This window comes from Cricetulus griseus, chromosome 6, assembly GCF_003668045.3.
Source record: "Cricetulus griseus strain 17A/GY chromosome 6, alternate assembly CriGri-PICRH-1.0, whole genome shotgun sequence".
In the NCBI taxonomy this organism is placed as follows: domain Eukaryota; kingdom Metazoa; phylum Chordata; class Mammalia; order Rodentia; family Cricetidae; genus Cricetulus; species Cricetulus griseus.
Genome location: NC_048599.1, coordinates 153,465,701 through 153,488,829, shown reverse-complemented (window position 1 = coordinate 153,488,829; position 23,129 = coordinate 153,465,701). Strand labels below are relative to the sequence as shown.

General features: G+C 54.4%; 2 protein-coding genes across 2 annotated transcripts in view; one reads left to right on the top strand and one right to left on the bottom strand.

Annotated features, from left to right (window-relative positions):
• Myh14 (myosin heavy chain 14) overlaps positions 1–8,024 on the top strand; it is a 56,039-nt gene extending 48,015 nt beyond the window's left edge. The window contains exons 37-40 of the mRNA XM_035447108.1: positions 1,430–1,638; positions 5,410–5,518; positions 7,012–7,184; positions 7,480–8,024. Of these exons, the coding sequence (XP_035302999.1) occupies positions 1,430–1,638; positions 5,410–5,518; positions 7,012–7,184; positions 7,480–7,633 (645 nt within the window). The 3' untranslated portion in view covers positions 7,634–8,024. The remainder of the gene's footprint in view (positions 1–1,429; positions 1,639–5,409; positions 5,519–7,011; positions 7,185–7,479) is intronic.
• Positions 8,025–11,371: 3,347 nt separating this feature from the next.
• Kcnc3 (potassium voltage-gated channel subfamily C member 3) lies at positions 11,372–22,727 on the bottom strand. Its single transcript, XM_027420784.2, is given in 5 exon segments — positions 11,372–11,508; positions 14,844–15,038; positions 17,109–18,216; positions 21,863–22,613; positions 22,615–22,727. Coding segments are annotated over 5 exon segments (2,304 nt in total).
• Positions 22,728–23,129: the final 402 nt, after the last annotated feature.

Below are 23,129 nucleotides of genomic sequence, written 5' to 3'. Positions count from 1 at the left end.
ACCCCTCCCCCAGGAGAGGAACCCCCTAGGTCAGGAAGGCATGACTCTTGATTCACCTGTAGTTCTGAGGACTCTCAGACGGGTTTGAAATAGAAGTTAAGTGAACTGTCAAGGTGTGGCAGCTAACGTTGTAATCCTAGTACTTTCCAGAGTTAAGGCAGGGGGATTGTTACAGGTTCAAGGCCAGCCAGGGCCACAAAGAGCAAACACTGCTATGTGAATGGATGGCTTCACACATTAATAAAGGAAACTTGTTTGTCGTCATCAGCACAGTCACTGAGGTGGAAGTGTAAGGTGGTATTCTGGCCTTGAAGTCACAGCAATCCCCCTTCACAGTCTTCCCTGTGCTGGAAAAACTGAGCTTAGGTTTGTTTAGCAACACACAGCACTTTTCTTTTCTTTTGCAGTTTTCAGGCAGGGTCTCCTGTAGCTCAGGAATTCTTTTTGTAGCCTGAGAATGACCTTGCTGTCCTGATCGCCCTGCCTCTGTCTGTGACAGACATGTGCCACCAAACTGGATTATGCTGTACTGGGAAACCAGGGCTCCTTTAGTACTAGGCAAGCCCTCTCTACCAACTGAGTCCTAGCCAGCCCCTGTCACCATTTTCTTTTTACAATTAAAATTTCAAAGACTGAAGGAGGGCTGCTGGGCTCATGAATGTGCCCTGGGAGGCGAGATGCAAATGCTTTAATGAGCCTGGTGGAGCCTGCCCTGTGACTTCCAAGCTGAGGGCGTCAAGGTGCTGTTATTAGGGTCAAGGCCGAGCCTACACATCTGTCAGCTGCTGTGAATGGCGGCCTCACTCCTCACAAGACCCCACAGGTCTCTGTTGGCTGTGTTGCTTGGGGCTGGGAGTGTCTGATAGGAGGGGCTGGAGCCTGCTCCTTTTCTTCACAGGCCCCTCAGGTGACCCTGGTGCCAAGGAGAGTGTGAAGGGCCTGAAATAGCCTAGTTCACAGCCACAAATTTAGAGCATTTAAACAAGTTTGTGGCCATCTCTGGGACTCCCTAAAATAGCAGAGCTGAACCTGGTGTGGTGGTGCGTGCCTGTCATCCCAGCATTTGGGAGGTGGAGGCAGGAAGCGCAGGAGTTCTAGGTCATCTTCAGTTTCAGTGTGAGTTCTAGGTCAACCTGGGCTTCATGAGACACTCAGATAAAAATGTTGAGACTAAATTTAAATAGATTTAAATAATTTTGAGTAATTTTAAATAAATTTGAAACATTCTTGTTCATTAAAAAGTAAAAGGTACCATTTGCTGTGGGTTCTTTCCTGAGCGTGTTGAAATGTTGTTGTTGAGTGCTTAAGTACCTCCAGCCTCCCTGCTGTCTCTGTGCTGTGCACTTGGCAGCCATTGGCTCAGCTCATCCCAGGAGGTTGCTTCCTTCTGAGGCTTCACCACAGTGTCCCATCTCCTCTCCTGCTGCAGGTAGAGTCCCTCACTACAGAACTGTCTGCTGAACGCAGTTTCTCAGCCAAGGCCGAGAGCGGGAGGCAGCAGCTGGAACGGCAGATCCAGGAACTGAAGAGTCGCTTGGGTGAAGAGGATGCTGGAGCCCGAGCCCGGCAGAAGATGCTGATTGCCGCTCTTGAGTCCAAACTGGCCCAGGCAGAGGAGCAGCTGGAGCAGGAAAGCAGGTGAGGAGGGGGGTGCTTTGGCCTAGAGGGAACTGCAGCCCATGGAAAGTACAGTTCAGGCAACAGTATTGCAGTTACCTGCTGCTGTGTAACAAAACACCCTAAAACTTAGTGACTTTTTTGGAAGGGGGGTTTCAAGACAGGGTTTCTCTGTGGTTTTAGAGGCTGTCCTGGCACTCGCTCTTTTAGATCAGGCTGGTCTCGAACTCTCAGAGATCCTCCTGCCTCTGCCTCCCCGGCTAAAACTTAGTGACTTTAAAGCAAATTTATTATTGCTTCTGAATTTGGCCCTGGCTGGTAGGTTCTTTTGTGCTGGATTTGGTTGGCCTGTCTGCTGTATCTTTGCTCAACAGAGGTTGACTACATGGTTTTGCTCAGTTGGGCTCAAGCACATGTAAGGCCTTGCCTAGGAAGACTTGACTAACCTGGTTCTGTTCCATGTGGCCTCTCATTCGCCAGGACTGCCTACATGTCCCAAGAATAAGGAACACTGTCAATGGCTTCCAGAGGCTTGGGGCTAACACTGTGCCACTTTATCCCTAAGCAGAGCAAGTCCAGTGACAGCTCAAGTCCACAGTCCAATGTGAGCAGCTGCAGTCACATGCCAAGGGTATAGGAACTGGAAGGAGTGACACTTCAACCCCCCTCCCTCCTCAAACCATCACAAAAAGAGATGTCTTAGTTAAAAGGATACTGGGCTCTGGGTCAATGTCTGTGTATTTCCCTTGTGGTCACAAAATGGCTGCAGTTGTATCTAGCACCATATCCATATATACTTTTATTTAGAGCCAGGAAGCCAGGCTAGACAGATGACACAGCGGGCAAAGTACTTGTGGAGTGTGAGAACTTGAGTTTGAAACCCAGAATCCTCGTGAAAAACGGATATGATAGCAGGTGTCTGTAATCCAGCACTCCTACAGCAAGACAGGAGGCAGAGTCATGAGAATCCTTGAGGTTTACTGGCCAGCTAGCCTTGTGTACATAGCAACAAAGTAGGAGAACCTGCCTCAAACAAGGTAGAAGGTGAGGACTGACACCTGAGGCTGTCCTCTGATCATAGACTCTCTCTCTCTCTCTCTCTCTCTCTCTCTCTCACACACACACACACACACACACACACACACACACACACACACACACGCAACACTCTCTCATACACTCACACACAACTCATACTCACACACAAACACACTCTCACACACACAATCACACACATACTCACATACAAACACACACACACATACAAACACACTTTCACACATACACACACACTCACATTCAATCACACACACATACACACTGTCCTAGTTTTGCTTCTGTTGCTGTAACAAACACCTCTACAAAGGCAACTTAAGGGAGAATAGGTTTATTCAGCTTGCAGTTCCAGATTGCATCCACTATTCTGGGGCAGTCAAGGCAGCAGGGACCCGAAGCAGCGGGTCACATCCACAGCCAATAGCAAAGAGGACGGATGCATGCCTGTGCTCAGCTCAACTTCTATTGTATACAGTCCAGGACCCAAACCCAGGGAAAATGCCACCCACCTGCATTCTGGGTGCTCCCACATCAAGTAACAGTCAAGACAATCCCCAGCCTGATCTAGACAGTCCCTCAGCAAGACTCTTTTTCCAGGTTGTGTCTAGTTAAATTTTTGTAACCATCAAGGGGCTAGGGAGATGGCTCAGAAGTTAAGAGCACTGCCTGCTCTTCCAGAGGTCCTGAGTTCAATTCCCAGCAATTGGTGGCTCACAACCATCTGTAATGAGATCTGGTGTCCTCTCTGGCCTGTAGGAATACATGTAGGTAGAACACTGTATACATAATAAATAAATAGATCTTTTTTCTTTTAAAGTAACCATCAGTTGGGACAGTGGTGATGAATGCCTTTAATCCCAGCACTTGGGAGGCAGAGGCAAGCTGATCTCTGTGAGTTCGAGCCTGGTCTACAGAGTAAGTGCCAAGACAGCCAGGGCTACATGGAGAAATGCTGTGTTGAAAAACTAAACTAGCCAGGCAGTGGTGGTGCACACCTTTAATCCCAGCACTCGGGAGGCAGAGGCAGGAGGATCTCTGTGAGTTTGAGACCAGCCTGGTCTACAAGAGCTAGTTCCAGGACAGCCTCCAAAGCCACAGAGAAACCCTGTCTTGAACACCCCCCCCAAAAAAAAACCCTAAACTAAAAAACCATCAAGCTAGGTGTGTGGTACACACTTTGAACACAGCACTCAGAGGCAAAGGCAGGTGGATCTCTGTGAGTTTTCGGCTAGCCTGATCTATATAGAGAGTTTCAGGTCAGCCAAAGCTGTCCCATAAAACAAAACAAAACCCACCAAACAAACAAAAGTATCAAACAAAAGAAAACATCAACTGAAAACCCAGTGCAGACTGACTTCGGGAGTCTGATGCCAGGTGGTTCATTGCCGGCATATTTAAAACACAGTACAATTTGGCAACGGTTTCCAGGGAAGAATCAGTGCAATCGCTCCCATTCTGATTGCACAATGAAGCTGAAGGTGTGACTTAGAACTCCTTTACAAAGTGTGTGTGACCATGCGGGTGGGTTCCATAGCTGAAAGGCCCAGCATCTCGTGTGGTCCCTGAGATAGCATAGAGATCATCAGCAGGCATAACATACACGTGACATCTTCCTAAGGACGGGTAAGGTCTGGGGAGGGAAGAGTCTGGGGTAATCATTCTGGAGAATTTGGATGAGATCTGCCTCTGAAGCAAAAGGTGGGTGAGGTGTGCTGCCACAGACAGCAACCAGGTCATTACCAACATCCACTCCTAGCCTTCTGGGTGGAGAGGTCCTTGTGTGTTTTAACATTCCTGGTTTCCCTAGTGAGCTGTGGGTGCCGGAACCTTTGTACCCCCAACAATCAACCAGAAGATGTGAGCTTGCCACTAGGTTCTGAATACCACATGGCAGAAGGGGAGAATAACTGAAAATTGTCCTCTGATCTCCAAAGCACATGATATGGCATGCATACGTGCACATACTCGTGTGCACACATGGGCACAAATGAGAGCACACACACACACACACACACACAAATATATATATATATATATGAAGCAAGAAGCAATGGCAACAGAAGTTGAGTTTCCGGTAAATAAACCACCTGTAATACCTCTCAAGAGCTGTGGTGCTCATCAAATTCATCATAAGGAATCTTCCAACGCAGCAGGCATCTCCTGGCTATCGAGACGCCGTGGGCCTGAGCGCCACAGTCTACATCTGTAGGTTCCTGGCTGCCATCTATACTGGTGTGATGCCCATGACCCCTATGTGATGTACAGAAAAACAGATCAGACAGACAGTCTGTCTGGGATTCCTGATCTCCAGTTCATCATCTTCACCTTGGTCTGAGGGAGGTGAAACACTCACACACATACAGAGGCAGGTGGGGCTGGGCCTCACTTGAGCCAGAGTTCTTGACCAGCATGCAGGAAGCCTGGGCTTCATCTCCAGCACCACATAAACTGGGCATGAGGGGGCGTGAAGTGAAGGCAGGAGGATCAGTAGTTAAAGGTCATCCTTGGCTACATAGTGAGTTTGAGACCAGCCTGGGCTACACGCGACCCTGTCTCAAAACCATCAACATCACAGGAGACATTTTTAGGAACATAACTGTCCCGCAGAAGGAAGCCTGGTGCCTATGTCTGGCTGAGTGGGAGGCAGCTAGAAGGTACGAAAGAGGGAAGATACCCAAGGATGGGACAGCACCAAAAATGCTGTGGTGACAGTGTTTCCTGGGCTCTTCTCTTTAGAGAGCGCATTCTCTCTGGCAAGCTGGTGCGCAGAGCTGAGAAGCGACTGAAGGAGGTGGTTCTTCAGGTGGACGAAGAGCGCAGGGTGGCTGACCAGCTCCGGGACCAGGTGAGCTGTTGACATCACCACAAACAGTGGGTAGTGGGATCAAAACAAGATAATGACACTGCTAGCCTGGCCTGGCAGGTGACTCAGTGAGTCATCTCACCTATGGTGGAAGCAAAGACAGGAGGATTGCTATGAGTTTCAGGAGAGCCTTGCTACAGTGGGAGCCCCTTCTCAAACCAACAGCAACAATGAAAAATATCCTGTAGTCTGTAGGTGACAGAGCCTGTATGTGACTTCAGATAGAGTCCCCGTGTCCTTAAGAGCTCTGCTATGCCTTGTCTGCTATTCGTTCCACAAATGATTATTGAGCATGGCCTTTGTGCCAGGCACATTGCTATGCATTAGAAATAAGGTGCTGGGAAGGTTTCAGAAGGTCTTGGCCCTCACAGGGCTCATATTACCAGCCTAGGAAAGGTATTATACATACAACCAAACAAAGATAATGCCAGACTCTGGTGAGGGCTGTGAAAGAAAAGAATGAAGACATAGGTTGAATGGAGAGTCTTGTCCAGGTTGGGTTTTGGAAAGGGTTATGGAGGTGACATTTGAATTAAGACCTGACAGGGGAGGAACAGCCAGGTGGAAAGAGCAGGAGGCTCAAAGGCCCTGAAGAAATGAAGTGAGCAGAAATGAATCAGTATAGCTAGAGGGATACAAGAAATGTAGGGTGGGTGTGGCTCATTTGACACAGTGCTTACCCAACATGCACAAGACACTGGTTTCGATACCCAGCACTGCACTTGGGAGATGAAGGCAGGACCAACAGAAGTTTAAGGTCATCTTTAGCTACATAATGAGTTCAAGACCAGCCTGTACCTCATTAGACAAATGAAGCCACATGATATGTGTTCTTTCCCTGGAGAGAGGTGGCAGTGTCTGGGGAGATCAGGGTGAATTTGGTGTGGTCACTGGGTTCCTCAGAGACATGGGCATGAGGAAGTTTATGTTAGGGCTGGCCCCTTACCCAGCAGTCCTGGGAAGCCAAAGGAGGACTGTAAGGGGAAGGAGCCTGCTCTGAGTGTCCCTCCAGTGCTGTCACAAGACTTACAGGAGCCACATGTTTATACCAGATGGGGTGCTGACAGGCCAAGGAACTAATTCCACGAGGCCAGCTTGGTAAGCCAGTGAGTTTATTGGGGTCACCATGAGTGACTTGAAAACAGGTGCATCACCAAGAAACCTCACCCCATCATGAGTGATGGGCTCACAAACACTGCAGCCCCAGAGGCTTGTTCCTGTCTACTTCCGTCCTGCCTTCTATATGCTCTTGCATCCCAAAGACCACAAGCAATGAAGTGGGGGGGGGATCTCATGGGGAGGACCAGGAGTTCTCTGTTCCATGGATTACTAGGTGCCTGGTCTCAGCTGTCCAACACCCAGATGTCTTCTGCATACTTTGTTGCCATAACTGTGACGGTCTCAGTAGGTCACCACAGCTGCTCTAGGCACTGGGGGACACCATGGGAATGACCTGGTGCCCTCTTTCCACTCAGCTGGAGAAAGGCAACCTCCGGCTGAAGCAGCTCAAGCGACAGCTGGAGGAAGCAGAGGAGGAGGCATCGCGGGCGCAGGCTGGCCGGCGGCGACTGCAACGGGAGCTGGAGGATGTCACAGAGTCTGCCGAGTCCATGAACCGGGAGGTGACCACGCTGAGGAACAGGCTCCGGTAAGCCACCCACATGCTGGTGCCACCCAGAAGAGGAGAGAAGACCTGTCCTGGATGGCCAGCTTGCGGATAAAACCCTGGGGTGGGAAGGAGGCTCTGGCTACCCTGACCTCCCACCTGAGCTTTTTCAGTCTTGCTCAGGTGCTGCCATGCCATCTGCACCTGTTTGACCATTTACCAGCCTTTGATTTTAGCTTCTCTTGTCCTTATCTTTACCTTTCTGCATCTGTGTTCTTATCTCTGTCTGCATCTTTGACCCCCTCTTTCCTGTCACTTGTGCGTTCTTCTCCCACAGGCGTGGCCCACTCACCTTCACCACACGCACAGTGCGCCAGGTGTTCAGGCTGGAGGAAGGCGTGGCTTCTGATGAGGAGGAAGCAGAGGGGGCCGAGCGTGGGCCCGCACCACCCCAGGAGCCTGAGGCTCCGTCCCTTGCCACACCCCAGTGACCCAGTCTGCCCTAGATGTCCCAAGGACAGAGCCTGTCCCAGTGTCCCTCCTGGCTTGCACTTTGAAATGATGCTGCCCGCTGGCACTTTCTGGCGTTGATGAACCCTACTGGAACCCCAGAACTTCCGCCCACGGGGGACTCCAAATCAAGGCCCGAAACCAAGGAGCTAGGTTGCAGGGAGGCAAGGGTGGTCACTCTTGTTGAGGGGACAGAATGAGCTCGGATGGGAAGCATATCCTGTCAGCTCCCGTTTTTCAGGCCTGTCCCCTGCAGAAAGCAGGCAGGCGACCTCCATCCTCTCCCAGTGTCCTGCCCTCTTGTATGGGGGAAGATCTATGTGCCCATCAGGTCCCTCATGCTCCAGGCACTGAAGAAATAAACTGCACCTGACTGGATCCTTCACCATGGCTGTGTTTCTGTTTGGGGGCCAGAGTGTGAGGGGCTTTCTCGGCTGTTGTAATATGTGAGATCCTTCCTAGGGACTGGGTATTTACTGTGCAATGAGAAGTAAAGGATCCTACTATATACTAGGCAAGCCATTGTCTCCTCAGCGCCTTTGAGGGAGTAAAGCACATCTTTCTGGCCCTTTCAAAGTTTAGGAACAGGTTGAGCCACTAGCCTCAGGGTACCCAAACCCCACACAGTCTGGCTTCAGAGCTGGTAATTCACACATGAAAACAGTATCATAAGCACCTTGCATACCCAGGACACTCTCCCTTGGGTTCTAGGACTCAAGTTCACAAACTTGTTGCTCTCTTACATTCTAGTTGGGAAGGCTGTTCATGCTTGTCGTCAAGGAAACCAAGATAGACACTTGTCCCAGTGCCCAAAGAGGCCAAAAGATCAGGTCCCATGGGGGAATTCCAGGCAGGGGCTCTACTATTGAGCCACATCTCAACCCCTTACTGGGGACTCTGGGAAACTTAGTTGTTGCCCAGACCTGCATTACCCAGCCCATCTCCCACCTACTCTTTAAGTTCCCTCTGTGCACCCCAAACCAAATCAAAAGCCACTTCTAAATGAAAAGGAATCATTTATTGGGCTGGGGAGGGGCATGACACTGTTTCTTTGTGGGGGAGGGCTGACATGCGGCAGCTTCTGCGTGGGTGGTTCATGCACCCTGGATGGGCGTGGGGGAGGCTTGGGGGAGGAGCCTGCCGACCCCTCCCTGCCTGCCTGCGGGTGGGTCAGGAAGACCCGCCTGTTAGCACCAGAGTTGCAGACCTCCCCTCCCCCAGACTCAAGACCCGCCCCCATCCCTGAGAGCGCCCCTTGGCCAGCCCCTCCCGCGCCAGGCCAGGCTAGGCCCGTCCGCCCACTAGAAGTAGAGAAACTTATTGCTGTGAGTGTGTGGGGAAGGAGGGGAGCTGCTGAGCTCAGGAAGACCCCCTTACCCCCTGCCAATCATTCCTCCCCATCGCCCCGCCCCCAGCCCGTGCGTCCCCCCACCAGCGCAGGAGGGGTGCGCGACGCATGCGTGTGGGGGGGGCGCGTCATGCAGCGCATGCGTGCAGTTGCAGGCACCCTGGCGGCCGTGGGGAAAAGGGAGACCAGGCTCTGGCTCTCCCTCCCCGAACCCCACACTGTTTGGTAAATTGGGAGATATGAAGGGGCCATAAATCACGTTTTGTAGACATCTATAACGATGGTAGCTTTAAAAAAAAAAAAAAAAGCTTAACTAAAAAGCTGGGTACGTGTGGGAAACTGGAGAGCAGGGGGAGACAGTGGGAAGTGGTTGGTACCTTCAAAAAAGGACTCTTGCCCCCTTTCTCCACCCCATTTGTCTCTTTAAGGGATGGGGGGAAAAATAGGGGCTGTTTGAAGATAAACCCTTTGGCAATATTAGGAGTCCTCACCTCATACCCTGATGTCTGGAGTCCCCTAGCCCTTTGCCCTGCCCCTACCAGATCCCACCCCACCCCCTCAACCCCTGTCTTAGCAGGGTTTAAAGTCCCAAGGGAAGGCTGGAGGTGGTGGTGGTGGGGACTCAAAATGCCCCTTGCATAGGAATCGTTGCATTAAGAATTGGGCCCAAGGACTCTCTCACCGACACTCTGGTGGCAGCGGGAGGGCTCCCTGAGGCTGTGGGAACAAGGGAGAGATTGCTAATTTTGCTGATCACCCTGCTCCAAAGGGGTTTGTTTAGGATTCTGGGACCAGTGTGGTCTCTGGGCTTGGGGGAGGTAGCATACTGGAGCCAAGATGGGAATTGGAGTTTTCCACCGCGAACGTGGAGGGCCAGGACACGGGGGGGGGGGGGGGGAAGATGAGGTCCTAGTTGAGGTGGGCGTGTCTTTTCCCACCACGCGGGCCACAGTTCCTATGATAACTTTGGGACAGTTTCAGGGGAAGAGGGGCTGCCGGAGATTGAACCCCGGGACCTTAGCACATTAGGCAAGCTGTGTGCTTGACTGTCCTTCACTTGCTTTCAATGTGAACACCCAACCGCTGCGCTGCCAGTGCGCACCAGCTGGTCTGCGTTTGTGCCTGGAGCGTACATGTTTTAAACACGTGGTTGTTTGTGTACTCTGCAAACTACAGCACACGAGGGAACAGGAATCCCACGCTCTGGGAAACTCTGTGTTTTGGCACCATCTCGGTGGAAGGGGCTTTGAGGAGGGGGTTGTCTAGACCGAGATGCTGGGTGCGGTGGGAGTTCCCTGGAATCAGACAGGCGGAGCCTGTCGGGGAAGGCCTTACATCAGAGGCGCCTGGGACTGGGGAGTATGACGTCAGGGGGTCAGGGCTGTCTGGGGTTGGAGGAAGCTTGAATGTATATGGGTGTGTCTGGGCAATGTCTGGGTCATGAGGACGGTCAGGTCCTGGAGTCTGGAAGTGAGCTGGTGTGCAAAGGGTCTGGGAGGGTGGAAGAACACCGAGGTGCAGGCAAGGCCAGTGGTGGACGGGTGGAGTGATGGAGTGTGGGGTGTCGGAGTGTGCGGGGATGGGAATGCAGGGTGCCAGGGTCAATCTCCGGAAGTCTAGGATGCTAGTCTCATGTTCTGGGAGTGGGGACAGGGTGCGGTGGAGGATTCTGGGCCTGGAGGGCTAAGTCCATGCAGTGAAGAGAGGGAGCAGATCCCTGGAGGCGGGGCGTAGGTGGAACGCACCAGCTGGAGTCCTCCAAGCCCGGGAGCAGCTGGCAGAACCCCACCCCCCAGCTGAGCTCCTCACGGCTGCGGCTGATAGCCTGCCTTCCTTTCCCTAATGTTCCTAGAGGGATTTGTGTTTGTTTTTCCTGAATCGATAGTGATGAGTGGGTCGCCCTTTTGGTGGGTGATCAGGAAAACCCCTAAAGTGCCATCCCCGACCCCAGAAGCTCCCAGCGGCCTCCCCTCCAACTTTCTGCACGCAGCTCCTGGCGGCTTATTGCTGAAGAGGGGGTCCGGGAGACATGCAAACTGGAGTGGGTGCCCCAAGATGGAATCAGCTTTTAGTTATTTACAGAAGTCGATGGGAGGGGTGTCCTATGGCTCATGGAGACCTGAGGTTTGCTTTTTTTGTTTTTTTTCGGAGGGGAGAGAGTTGGGGGAGAACAGGCTCCGGCTCCGCCCCCTCTATCCTGGGGCGTTCTCTAGTATGTGGGGAGTGAGAGGCCGGGGGTGTCTGCTGGCATCATCATCTCTTTTGCATATTATTAATGACATTTTTTAAAGAACCCTTTCCCCACCCCCCACTCCCAGCTCCTCTCGACCTTCCCATCACCCCCAGTTCCCCCACAGAGGGGAGGGAAGCGCTAGAGGATGGAGGGCAGGGTTGGGGGAGCTCGGCGCGTGGCCCGGGGCGAGCCAGGGGGAGTGGCGAGGGGCGCGAGGCGCAGGGACACCCCGCTCAGGCCCACAATGCTGCTCAGGCTGCGGGACTTCTCGTAACCTGGGGAAGGAGCAGAGACAAGGGTGGGAGGGGGCATGGGGATGGGAGCCAGGGTGAGGGTACAAAGAGACCCCAAACAGGGACACAGAGACAGAGAAAAGGATGGAAAGGGGAGAAACACCCATAGGCGTGATGGGCGGGGCCGAGGAGATGGAGAGAGAGGTGAAGAAATCGCAGTCAGTCAGCATCCACAGAAAAGGTGCAGACACAGGGAAGGGGAAAGACAGGATTAGGAGGCAGGTGGTGCCCACTAAGTCTCCCCACCCAGCCTACCCTCCCCTCTACTCCCCCTCCCCACGGTCCCCTGGTCTGAGGCCCAAAGGCAGCAGTTGGCGAGGTGGGATGGTGGGCGGCAGGGGCCGGGGTGGAGGTAGCAGCTGGTGGAGGGGGCTGCGCAGGGGGGAGATAGGGACCTGGTGCAGGGAGGTGGAGGAGATTCCCTGGGACCTTGTGATAAGAGCTCACTGTGTAGCCCAGGCTGCTCTCAGTCTCACTGTTGCACAAGCTGGCCCAGAACACACTATATAGCTTAGGCTGGACTCAAATTATGTAGCCCAGGTTGGCCTCAATCTCACTATTTAGCTTAGGCTGACTTCAAATTCAGTAGGTAGGTAGCCAGCCTTGGACTACACTCAGCATGGACATCTTTCAAGAGTCCAGGACATGGGATGAGGTGGAGGATTCCAAAATTGGATGGGGTCTGCTGGTGACAGGAAGCAGTAAGGTCACACAGCTCATGGGATCCCACATTAGGACCATTCGGGTGGGTGGGTGGGTTTGTTTGTTTGTTTGTTTTTCTCTGCCAGCATCAGGGCCTGGGTTGACTTCTAAGCACCCCAGGCTGGGAGGTGGCACTCTAACTGCAGAAGAGAGTGCCTGGAGTCGGGAGGACAGAAGCCCGGTGTCTCAGGGACACCCCCTCCCACCATTCCCAGTTGCTAACCTGGGGGGGAGGGACAGGGGGAACCCGAGGGTCTCTCGAGGTCTCAGGCGGTGACAAGAGCTGGGGACAGAAATACAGAGAGTCAAGGATAGGGAATGGGAGGCAGATGGGGGGGGTGCTCCCCAACACAGGCTCACTGTTGGGGGAACGGAGAAATGCCTGGATGTCTTCCTCCTTTCTGGTGTTTTCCAGGGGGTGATGGGAGCGGTGAAATGGGGGCAGCCAGAGACATCAAATATGGAAGGAGCTTCCGGGGTGGCTAGGGGAGGGGGGGACCAAGGGTGGGAGGAATGGGGTTGGTATGGGAATCAGGAGGTCAGAGGGTGAACGGGGACAGGCTCGTAAGGAGGGAAGATCTTGGGGCAGAGAGGCAGGCAGGGCAGTAGAGGAACACTCGGGCAGAGAATTCAGTCAGCCCCATCAGCTCCAGCCATCATTTGAGTTCAGTGAATGGATTTTGGTGTCATATGCAAGAAAAGCAAGGGGCCTCACCCACCCCACTGGGACCCCTGGCTTCCCACACACTCTGCCTTACCCCCATCCTACCAGGAACCCCTCAACAAAGGGTAAGGAATAGAGGTCCAGGTTCAAGCGGGGGTGAGGGGTGGGGGGTGAGATGGGAGGAAGGAGGGAAGGAGTGATGAGATGGACATGGAGGGTGATGGGGGCGGGTATAGGAGAGGCACACAGGCCCCTCTGGGCTATGAGCCCGAAGCCAAGGTTCTCACACCTGTCTGCTTCCAGTTGGCACTCCCTGGGGGTCTTTGGAACACCGGGGCTGTAGCCTTAGGCTGAGGGCAGTGATTCTTCATGTGTTTATATTTATAAAGAAGGTGCTGTGCTGTTTCTAGAATGAGTAGGTGGTAGATAGACACCTTCAGGCTGCTTCTCATCTGTGTTAGGCTGAAGCTGGCGTTGCCCACCACTGATGTCTCTTGCACCCACCCCTTCCCCAGTTCAGTCTCTTTCTCTTTTTTGCAGTATGGTAAGTACAACTTAGGATGTGCTAAACAGGTGCTGCACCACTGAACCCCTCACTGGGGGATTCTAGGCAGAGCTTTACAGCCAAGGCGCAAACCCAGCCCCCCCCCCCACACACACACACAAAACTCGGGGCTTGTGCACCTGGCCTTTTGTCTGCCTGGTTGATCCTTTTCATCCTTTTCATGTCTCATGTCACTTTCTCAGACAGGTTTCCCAGAGTTGCCTGTGGTTTTGCCTACCCACAGTCATAGCAAAGTAACAGCTACCTCTGTTGTGTAAGAAATCACCCCAAAGTGTAGCTAAAACAAGAAATTGGGGGGTGTGGTGAGGGCAGGGTCTTATTTTCTAGCCCAAGCTAGCTTCAATCTCACAATCCTTCTGCCCCAGCATCCAAGTTCTGTAATTACAGAAGTGTACCACCATGTTTGGCTTTTCTTATCCCTCTTGACTGACCTTTCATCTCCACAGACCTGGTCCTGGCCAGGTCCCTATCCTCTTGTCCCTGGATTCCCATCTAGCTTCCTTCCAGCTTCATGATCTGCTCCATTCATCCCATCTCCTGGCTTCTAGCATGGCCCCACTTTCCTAGTTCTCATGTCCCTGTCTTTCCTGATAGGTCTATATCTGTTTTCTACTTGGCCATCAGAAAGCCCCTGGGGAACTAAGTCTTCTCAAGTTGAACCCCGTTCTTAGAATCAGGGAGAAGTCACCTGGCTCACTCCATCCTGCACGTAGTGTCCAGGCACACAACCTACATTAGTGACTGGATAAAAAATACCCAGAGAGGGATGCAGACAGGTGAGAGTCAACGGTGGGGTGGGGGTGGGAGTGAGCAGGTCAGAGTTGGGAGTTGGGGCTAGGTTAGTTCTGGAGTATTAGTGAGGACTAGGCAAGTCCTGGGGTGGTGGTGGGGTCAGTGTCAGGAAGTGGGTACAGCTGTTCACCATGGGTGAGGGTCTCGGTCAGTAGGACAGCATGTTCTCAGAGAGGTTAGTCGGAGGTACAGAAGGAAGGGGAGTCAGGGGGCCATGGTGGGGAACTACTTACCCTAGGGGGAAGGGGGCTCGTCCACTAGGGGGATATCCAGGCTGCTGCGTTGGCGTTGAGGTCGGGCAAGAAGCTTGGGGGGCCTGGCTTACGCCAGTATGGAGGGGGCAGTGGGGGAGCACCAGTGGCTGGGGGTGAGGGAAGAGGCCGGAGAGTCAGGGTGGGTGGGGAAGATGGAGATGAAATAAAGACAGGTGAGGAAACTTGGGGCTCAAGGTGAAGGAGAAGGATAGGGAAGGAGGCAGTTTGGGGCTGAAGGGGAAACAGAGGGAAGTCCGGCACCTCCCCCATCCCCTCTCCTCCCTCCCCTGGGCTGGGGAGAAAGGAAGGGTCTCAGGGGAGCCCCTGGAGGGCACCTCACCTTTTCGGATGGAGCCATCGGGGGAAGGGGCGTAGTCAGTGACGAGGAAGCAGGCTCGGTCCCGGCTGTAGCGACCCCGGCTTCCCGGAGTGATCGGGCTCTTGTCTTCTGGAGACATGGCTGGCTGGTCGATGGCAGGGCAGTCCTCGTGGGCCAGTGCAGCTGCTGCAGGGTCCCCATTGGGACGGGGGTCTACTGCAAGGTGAAGGGTCACAGACAGAGGACAAACTGAAGGGATAAGGTGACAGTGGAAAGCACTGGAGGGGCAGAAATTGTAGAGTGCCTTGGGCATGGGTACAGGGTTGCTGGTAGGATGGCTGGGAAGGTGGGGTGAAGTGGATGGAGAGTGTGGACAGTGACTAGCTGAGGGCCAAGGCAAGTACTAGAAAGTGGCAGTTGGGCCTCGTGTGAACCTGTGAATGTGCGGACTGGTCCTGGGAGGGTGGCTGGGGCTGCTGTGGTCACTGTCAGCCTGGTGCTCATCCCATCACTCAGGAGGCTGAGGCAGGAGGATTCTGAGTTTGAGGCCAGCCTGGGCTGCATAGTGAGATTCCTCCAAGAAAAAACAAAAAACAAAAGGTGGGTGCTGGGCACAGCCAGCGTTAAGTGCTGAGCGAGCACTGGCAGGGGGCAGGGAGGGTGTCATGGGCTGTGAAGTGGTTGCTTAGGGACAAGTGTGGGGTGCTGCAAAGGGCAGGGTGGGGCAGGGTTGGGAAGGTGACAGTGGGGGAGGGGGGGTCCCCTAGGCTCTGACTTGAGCTATTTTTAATGGATGGGAAACTGGGTCAGTGGCTAAGGGACAAGATGGGGGGCCGGGCAGACTAGCTCATTTTCTTGACCTATTTAAGGCCTGGGGGGGGGGCTCACCTCCTTCCTTCAGGACACCCAAGTCACTGCCTGAAAGAAACAGAGTCCCCCAGGACACATACAACACGAAAAATCAGGCACAACCACCAGTTTTCTCATCTCCTCCCTCCTCTACTTGGCCTGACTTCTTGTTTAAACAAATTCTTTTGAGACATAGTCTTGCTTTATAGCCCAGGCTGGCTTTGAACTCACTTCATCCTTCTGCCCCAGCCCCCCAAATGCTGGGATAGCAGGTGTGCTCAACTAGACACGGATGATTCTTCTGGTAGAAAGAACTCTCTGGGACACTGCTGTTCTCTGCAGACCCTGCCTGGCAGCCTTGCCTGCAGAGCCCTTTTGGCTTTGGCCCTTGGTTTTTGCGGGCTTCTCCCTTTTGCCTGTGGGTGGGTCCTGAACTCTATCCTGCTGACTGCCCATTCCATTTGTCTCCCTCTCTTAAATGATGGTGATACTTGGCAGATCAACTGTGTCACCTTCCCAGCTCTGGCCCTCAGGACAGCCTGCCAGTTACATGCTGTGATGTGCACAGGCCTGCCCCCAGCCTTCCTGCCAGTTATGTGAGACTCCTGTGTTTTACACTGACAGCTTTTCTTTTTGAGACAGGGTCTCATGTCGCTCAGACCAACCTTGAACTCCTGACCTTCCTGCCTCTTCCTCCTAAGTACTGGGGTTACATGACTGCATCACCATGCCTGGCTCTCATTCCTTTTTCTTTGTTATTTCTAACTCTCTCTTCCCTTTTCTTCTCAAGTAGAAACAGGAGTATCTCTTTCTTCGGAAACGGTCTCTAAGAATGGGAGTGGACCAGTGGCCCAGGAAGCCATTGTTTGTTTTGTTTTGTTTTCCTGAGACAGGGTCTCCATATGTATGTAGCCCAGGGCAGCCTCAAATGTGTTGACCTTCCTGCCTCAGCCTCCCCAGTGTTGGAATTATAAGGGAGTGCTGCTGAGCCCTGCTCTTCCTTTTCCCCCTCCACCCTCCTGCCCTAACTCCTTTCCTTTCCTTCCTTTCCCTTTCTCTTTTTATTTTTTCCTCATAATATTTGAGACAGGGATATGTAGCTCAGGCTAGCCTTGAACTCCTGATCCTCCTACCTCTACCTCCCATACTTGGGATGGTACCAAGGGATGCCACCAAGGGATGAGAGGCATGCACCACCATAACTGGGTTTCCAAGTCTCTTTCTATGAACACCACCATCACTGTGTGAATCCTGTCCAGGGGTCTCTCAGAGAAGCCTGGCTGCAAATTGCACATGGAGGCCTTTCTGTGGCTCCTTCTGCCTCCTCTCTAGCCTTCCTCCCCACTCTGCCTGACCCTAAGAGACACCTTGCCTCTGCAATCCTGCCCGCCTTCCCCCCAGGTCTCCCCGCTATCCCAATCCCAACCCCAGTCTCACCTGCCCTGTTGGTTTCGATCACCTCTTCTTGAGCCAGTGGGCAGGGCTCACCAGGGGCTGGCAGAGGAGGCAATCCCATGATGCCCAGTCCCCCAGCACCACCCCTGAGCAGCCCGGGGTGTGTGTGGGGTCCAGGTGGGTAGGCCCCAGCCACAGTCACCCCCATGGAGGGAGGGGTGATGGGCGGTGGTGGGCTGATGCCACCGCTGCCGTGGTGGGGGTGTGGTGGGGGTGGAGGAGGGGGGTCAGGCTTGCAGTAGTTGGGTGAGCCAGGCTGTGGAGGCCTGGGGATGTGTTTGTTTTTCTTCTTTGGCAATTTCTGCTTGGCCATAGCCAGTGAATAGTACATGCCGAAGTTGTTCACGATGACGGGCACCGGCATGGCAATGGTCAGCACTCCAGCCAGGGCACACAGTGCCCCGACCAGCATCCCAGACCACGTCTTGGGATACATGTCTCCATAGCCCAGGGTGGTCATGGTGACCACGGCCCACCAGAAGCCAATGGGGATGTTCTTGAAGTAGGTGTGGTTGGAGCCCAGGATGTCATCAGGGTCGGCACCAATGCGTTCAGCATAGTAGATCATGGTGGCAAAGATGAGGACCCCCAGAGCCAGGAAGATAATGAGTAACAAGAACTCGTTGGTGCTGGCCCGGAGCGTGTGGCCCAGTACACGAAGGCCCACGAAGTGGCGGGTCAGCTTGAAGATGCGCAGGATTCGAACAAAGCGGACAACACGCAGGAAGCCCAGCACGTCCTTGGCAGCTTTGGAGCTGAGGCCTGACAGGCCCACCTCCAAATAGAAGGGCAAGATGGCCACACAGTCAATGATATTCAGACTGCTTTTGAGGAACTCCACCTTATCCGGGCAGAAAGTGACACGCATGAGAAACTCAAAGGTGAACCAGACCACACAGACGCCTTCCACGTAGGTCAAGAAGGGTTCTGTCTCCACCTCCACATTGGTGATGTTCTCTGGGGGAGCCCCAGGGATTGGAGAAGCCTGCGTCACCGTCTTGTTGCTGATGTGGATGAAGCCCTCGTGTGTCTCCAGGCAGAAGGTGGTGATGGAGATGAGGATGAAAAATAGGGAGGCAAAGGCCACATACTGCAGGAGCATGGGAGAGAAAATGGGAATGACCAGCATGCTTATATCGCTGCAGTCTATAAAGACCCTCTGGTGCCGTCCCGTTCCCCAGTTCAGGACCCAAATCCCCTGTGACTCCAAGTGTCCCCACTTAACAGTCCTACCACTTCTAACTACCCATTCTGAGGAAGAAACAGAGGCCCAGGGTGGGAGCTTGCCACAGCTGACCCAGGAAAGAGCACTTTCTAGGTTCCAGATGGAGATTCCTCAGAAGGATCCAAAAATTCTATTTGGGGATGGGCCTGAGAAGGACTACCACATTACAAACATCTCAGAAGTCTGGGATTCAACCTGGAGCTGGGGCAGGGAGAGGGCAGGCGGGAACACAGGATTTTATTTCTGTGGCACAGGGATGCAGCCCACAGCCTTATGCAAGCTGGCTAAACACTCTGCCCCTGAGATATATCCCAAGCCCTCTTTATTTTATTCTGAGGCAGGATCTCACTAATTTGATCAGGCTGGCCTTGAATTTATAGTCCTCCTGTCTCCCCACTAGCTGGGATGGCAGACCTGCATGCCACTAGGCCCATCTCAAAAGCCTGGGTTTGAATTTACCAAACTGGAGCAAGGGTTAAGCTTTCTGGATCTGGATTTTGTTTTTTAATGGAATTGTTATGAAGATTTGGTGAGTGTACAGAGGGCTTGCTTCCAAAAACAGTGCTTGGCTGAGTGCCTGGAACACAGTGAGATCTGAGCTGTTACTAGGGTACAGTGGATCAGTTACTTGGGGCAGGGATGAGGGGGTCAGAGAATGCTAGGATCTAAGGACCCCAGTGCAAGTGTCCCACTGAAAACAGAGAGACCCAGGGGCAGTGCAGGATGGAATGAAAGAGTGAATGTGGGGGAAGCTGAAGAAGACAGAGAAGCCCTGTGGATGGGGAGGGTTGCGGCTCTGCAGAGGTAAATTCAGGGGCCTAGACTTTGGGCCAAAGTCCAATAACTGGGGGTGAGTAGCTTATGCTTTGTCAAAGCGGGGGTGACACTACACAGTGAGAAGGAGGGGGCTAGATCAGGATCTGGAAGTTGGGATAGGGGGCCAAGGCCCTAGGGATGGCTGTTTTGTAAAATGGGGAAGGGGATTGGGATCTGCACTTTTAACCTCAAGCAAAGAAGGCCGAGTGGGGCAATCTGAAGTGGGAAGAGGACCGAGAAGCCTTGTGATGTTGAGGGGTTACGGTTCTGGAGAGGTGAATTCAGGGACCTAGACTTTGGGTCAGAGTCCAATAGCTGGGGGGTGAGTAGGCCCTGGGCCTTAGGGTAGCTGGTTGAGTGGTCAGTAGTGGTCAGTCAGACCACCGATTTGGTTTCTCTGCAGTGGACAAGAGGCCAGAGGTCTCCGCAGAGCGCATGCCCGGGGCCTCCCTGCCCCCAACCAGCAGGCTGCGGTACTGCAGTGGGGGCGGGTCGGCCGGGCCCGGAGCAGGGAGCGCGGCGGCCAGAACCACGGACAGCTCCCCACCGCAGTGCGCAGCCGCAGTGGCCTTCTTAACTCCTTCCAGGCTGAGTCGCTGCAAGCCGGCACGCAGCCGCAGTTCCTATGGCTTCAGCTTCTCAGTTAAAGGCCACTGGGCCTATAATTTGCCTAACCCCTTCCCTCCTAGGAGCCCAAGAAAGCGTGGGCACCCGTTGCAATGCACAGGTGGAGGGTTGGTTCCCCTGAAGTGACTCCGAAGCAGAAGGCATGGGAGGGTACCAAGGCTCTATAAAGGAAGCAAAGCGGAGCCGGGAGGGCTGGACCCTGAGCTCCAAGGTGGTTTGCATTCCCAACTTGCAAGAAGATCCACCTGGAAGTTGGAAAGTACCCGGCACACAGCGAACATTGAAATAAATAAATAAATAAATAAAAAATAGATAGGTGCTGAGTGACCTTCGTAGCCATTCTGGACCCCTAGTCTGAACATCACCCAAAGACTTCCTCTCGGTCTCAGCTCCCTTCAATAGGGTCACAGGAAGGAAGGGTGCCCCAAGCCCCCGAGTTGGGGAGATGATCGGGGGCCTGAAGGAGCATCTGGGGCCATGTCCCTCTTACCCCTCTTTCTTTCCCCTTCCCCCCCAACTCAACCCCAAATGTCGCTAATTCAGCGCTTCTCGGGGACTAAAACTTTATGCGAAGCCTCCGGTCGTCCGTTCCCCACCCCCACCCCCCCCCCACCCCGAATGCGGCACTGCGGCTCTGCGTCCTTCCCGGCCCAGGACGCGGCACGGTGGCGGGAGGGGGGGGGGGGACACGACTTGGGAGGGGGGAGGAGTGGCTCTTTGTTCCCCACTTTTGCTAGTGTCCTCTCTTTTCCTGAACTTACTCCCTTGCTATTCCCGCACACCCTCCTCCAGGGTCTCCCGCCCCGGAGGAAGTTTAGGAAGGGTATCCAAAAAGCCTGGGAAGTTACTGAGGCTTACAAACTTTTCCAGGAGAGACCTCTGAGGGAATCTGGTAGATTCTAGGGTTCTGGGTTTATATCAGGAGAGGCAAATAGAGGAGTGATGGTAGGGGGAGCTTGAGAAGGGGGGCACAAGGCTGAGAGGGGAGAACCCACCGGGTTGAGCTATCTCAAGAGGGCACAGGGTGGGAATTGAAACCATCTGAGAAGTTTCTGAGCTGACTTGGGGGTGAGTAGCAGGAGACAGGTCTCTAGATTTGAGGGGACTCAAACTTCTGAAAGTCACTTGGCAGAGAAAGAAAGAGTAACTGGGGAGGGAGGAATGGAAATGGAAAGGAATCCCAGAGGTAGAGGACAAGTGTACAGTTGGAGGGAAGGGTTATGCTGCAAACTGGGGGCAATTCGGGGAGAAGACACACACTGGGGGTGCTAGAGGAGAGGTATACTGCACGGGGGTCCTTTTGGAGACACAAGAGGAGTTGGCTCTGAGCTCTATGGGGGAGGGGAATTTAGAAAGGACCCCACACACACCTTCGGACTCAACGTTGCAGCTAGGTCGTGGGGAAACTGTCCTGACTGGAAGCAGTAGTTTGGAGGTTCAGTAAGGCCCTAAGGGATCTGTAGGGGTGGGGATCTTCTAGAATTATGAGAGCTAAGAGCAGAAGATCACAAACAGCCAGGTCCAAAGTCAGAGAGAAATAGATCTAGGAGTTGGGCCCAGGGAGAATGAGGGAGGGCCCCAAAGAGGGAGAGTTAGAGAGGGGACTTCAGAGGATCTGGGGCAACGACGACACGGGAGGAGGTGTTTATAAGGCCTGGGCACCGAGGACCAGGAATAAGTAAGTGGCTTCGGGGTGTGCAAGGGACAGCGAGTTGAGTTTTGGAGAGGCTGAGGACATTCTCTGGGCCTGAGAAATTCTGAAGGTCTCAGAAGGTGTGTGGGAAAGGCGGGGTGAGACTGTCAGGGAAGCCCAGGAGATTTTTGGGTAAGGAGCCATTTCCCAGGATCTACGATGACTTGGAACAGTGGGTTGGAGTTTGGAAGGCCCGGGAAACGCTGAAGGTTCGGGAGGTGTGTGTTTGCAGGGGCGCAGGGAACTCCAGCTGCAGGAGGAAGAGCTTCCATAGGACTGGGGAGCCCGGGGCGTGGGGGGGGGGTAAACTTGGGATGGAGGGCTCCGGGAGCAGTGGGGTTGGGATCGTTAAGGGTGCTCGGAGAGCGCGCTCACCCTGGCGGCCCGCGACGAGTAGGGGTCCTCGAAAAGCGCCCACACGCGGGGCTGCCAGCGCCGCCACCACGTGCCGCCCGCGCCTCCCGCGCCCCCGGCAGGTCCCCCGGCGCCTCCGCCCGCGTCCTGGAAGCACAGGCGCTTGAGTTCACCGCCTGCTCCGTCCAGCCCGCCGCCTCCGGCGCCTGCCTCGTCGTCCAGGCCTGCATCGTGGGCGCCTCCGGCGTTGGCGGCGTTGGCGGCGCCCGAGGAGTCCGGGGCCTCGAAGGAGTCGAGCGCTTCCTCTGCGTCGCGGTGCTGGCGGTAGGTCATCCAGCAGCAGGCCTCCACGTCAGTCTCGTCGATGCCCCAGAAGCCCAGCTCCTCCTCGAAGAGCGGACCGCACACGTCGGCCGGGCAGTGCAGCTTGCCGGTGCGGTAGTAGTTGAGCACGTAGGCGAAGACGCCCGGGTGGCGGTCAAAGAAGAATTCATCCGTACCCGGATCGTAGTCGAAGCGCGCGGCCGCCTCGGGCTCGGTCAGCCCGGCCAGCCGTGTCCCCGGCAGGGTGCGCAACGTGGAGCGGTACGTCTCATGGCGCACGCCGCCCACGTTGATCACGATCTTACCGCTGTCGCCGCCGCCGCCGCCGTGCCGCCCCATGGCCACCGCCGGCAGCCCGGGGCATGGCTCGGCGCGCCGGCCCCCGGGCCCGCGGGAAAGCGGAGCACCCGCCGGGCACGCGGCAGGGCCGGGTTGCGCGCACTGCTGAATGCAGCGGCGGCGGCGGAGACTTGGGCGGCTGCGGCGTTGGTGCCGACTGCAATTGCTGCTCGCCGGCCTCCTGGCGCCCGCGGAACGACCAAAAGCACACTGAGCTCAGCATTGGACGGGGAGGTGGGGCTGGAGGCAGGGTCTTGGGGGCGGGGTCCGGGTGGAAAGGCCAACGTGATTGGATGACAGGAGATGATGAATGGATGAAAAGGGCATGATTGGGTAGGTGCAGGGAGGACAGGAGCTGATTGGGCTGAGGGACTGGGCGGGGTCACAGCTAGACGGACTCCGACCCAGCCTAGCTAGAGGAGGTGGGGTTGCACAGAAGGCTCAGGGATTGGGTCGTACCTAGAAGAGGGCGGGGCGTCAAGGGAACCCTAAAAATGCCTAACTCAGCAGCACATCGAAAATGGAGACCTAGGAGCCAGGTATGAGAAAGAGGCAGGTGCGGTGGAGACGGGGGGGGGGGGGGTAAGGGGAGCAGGGGAGGCGGTGAGGAATTCAAGGTCATGCT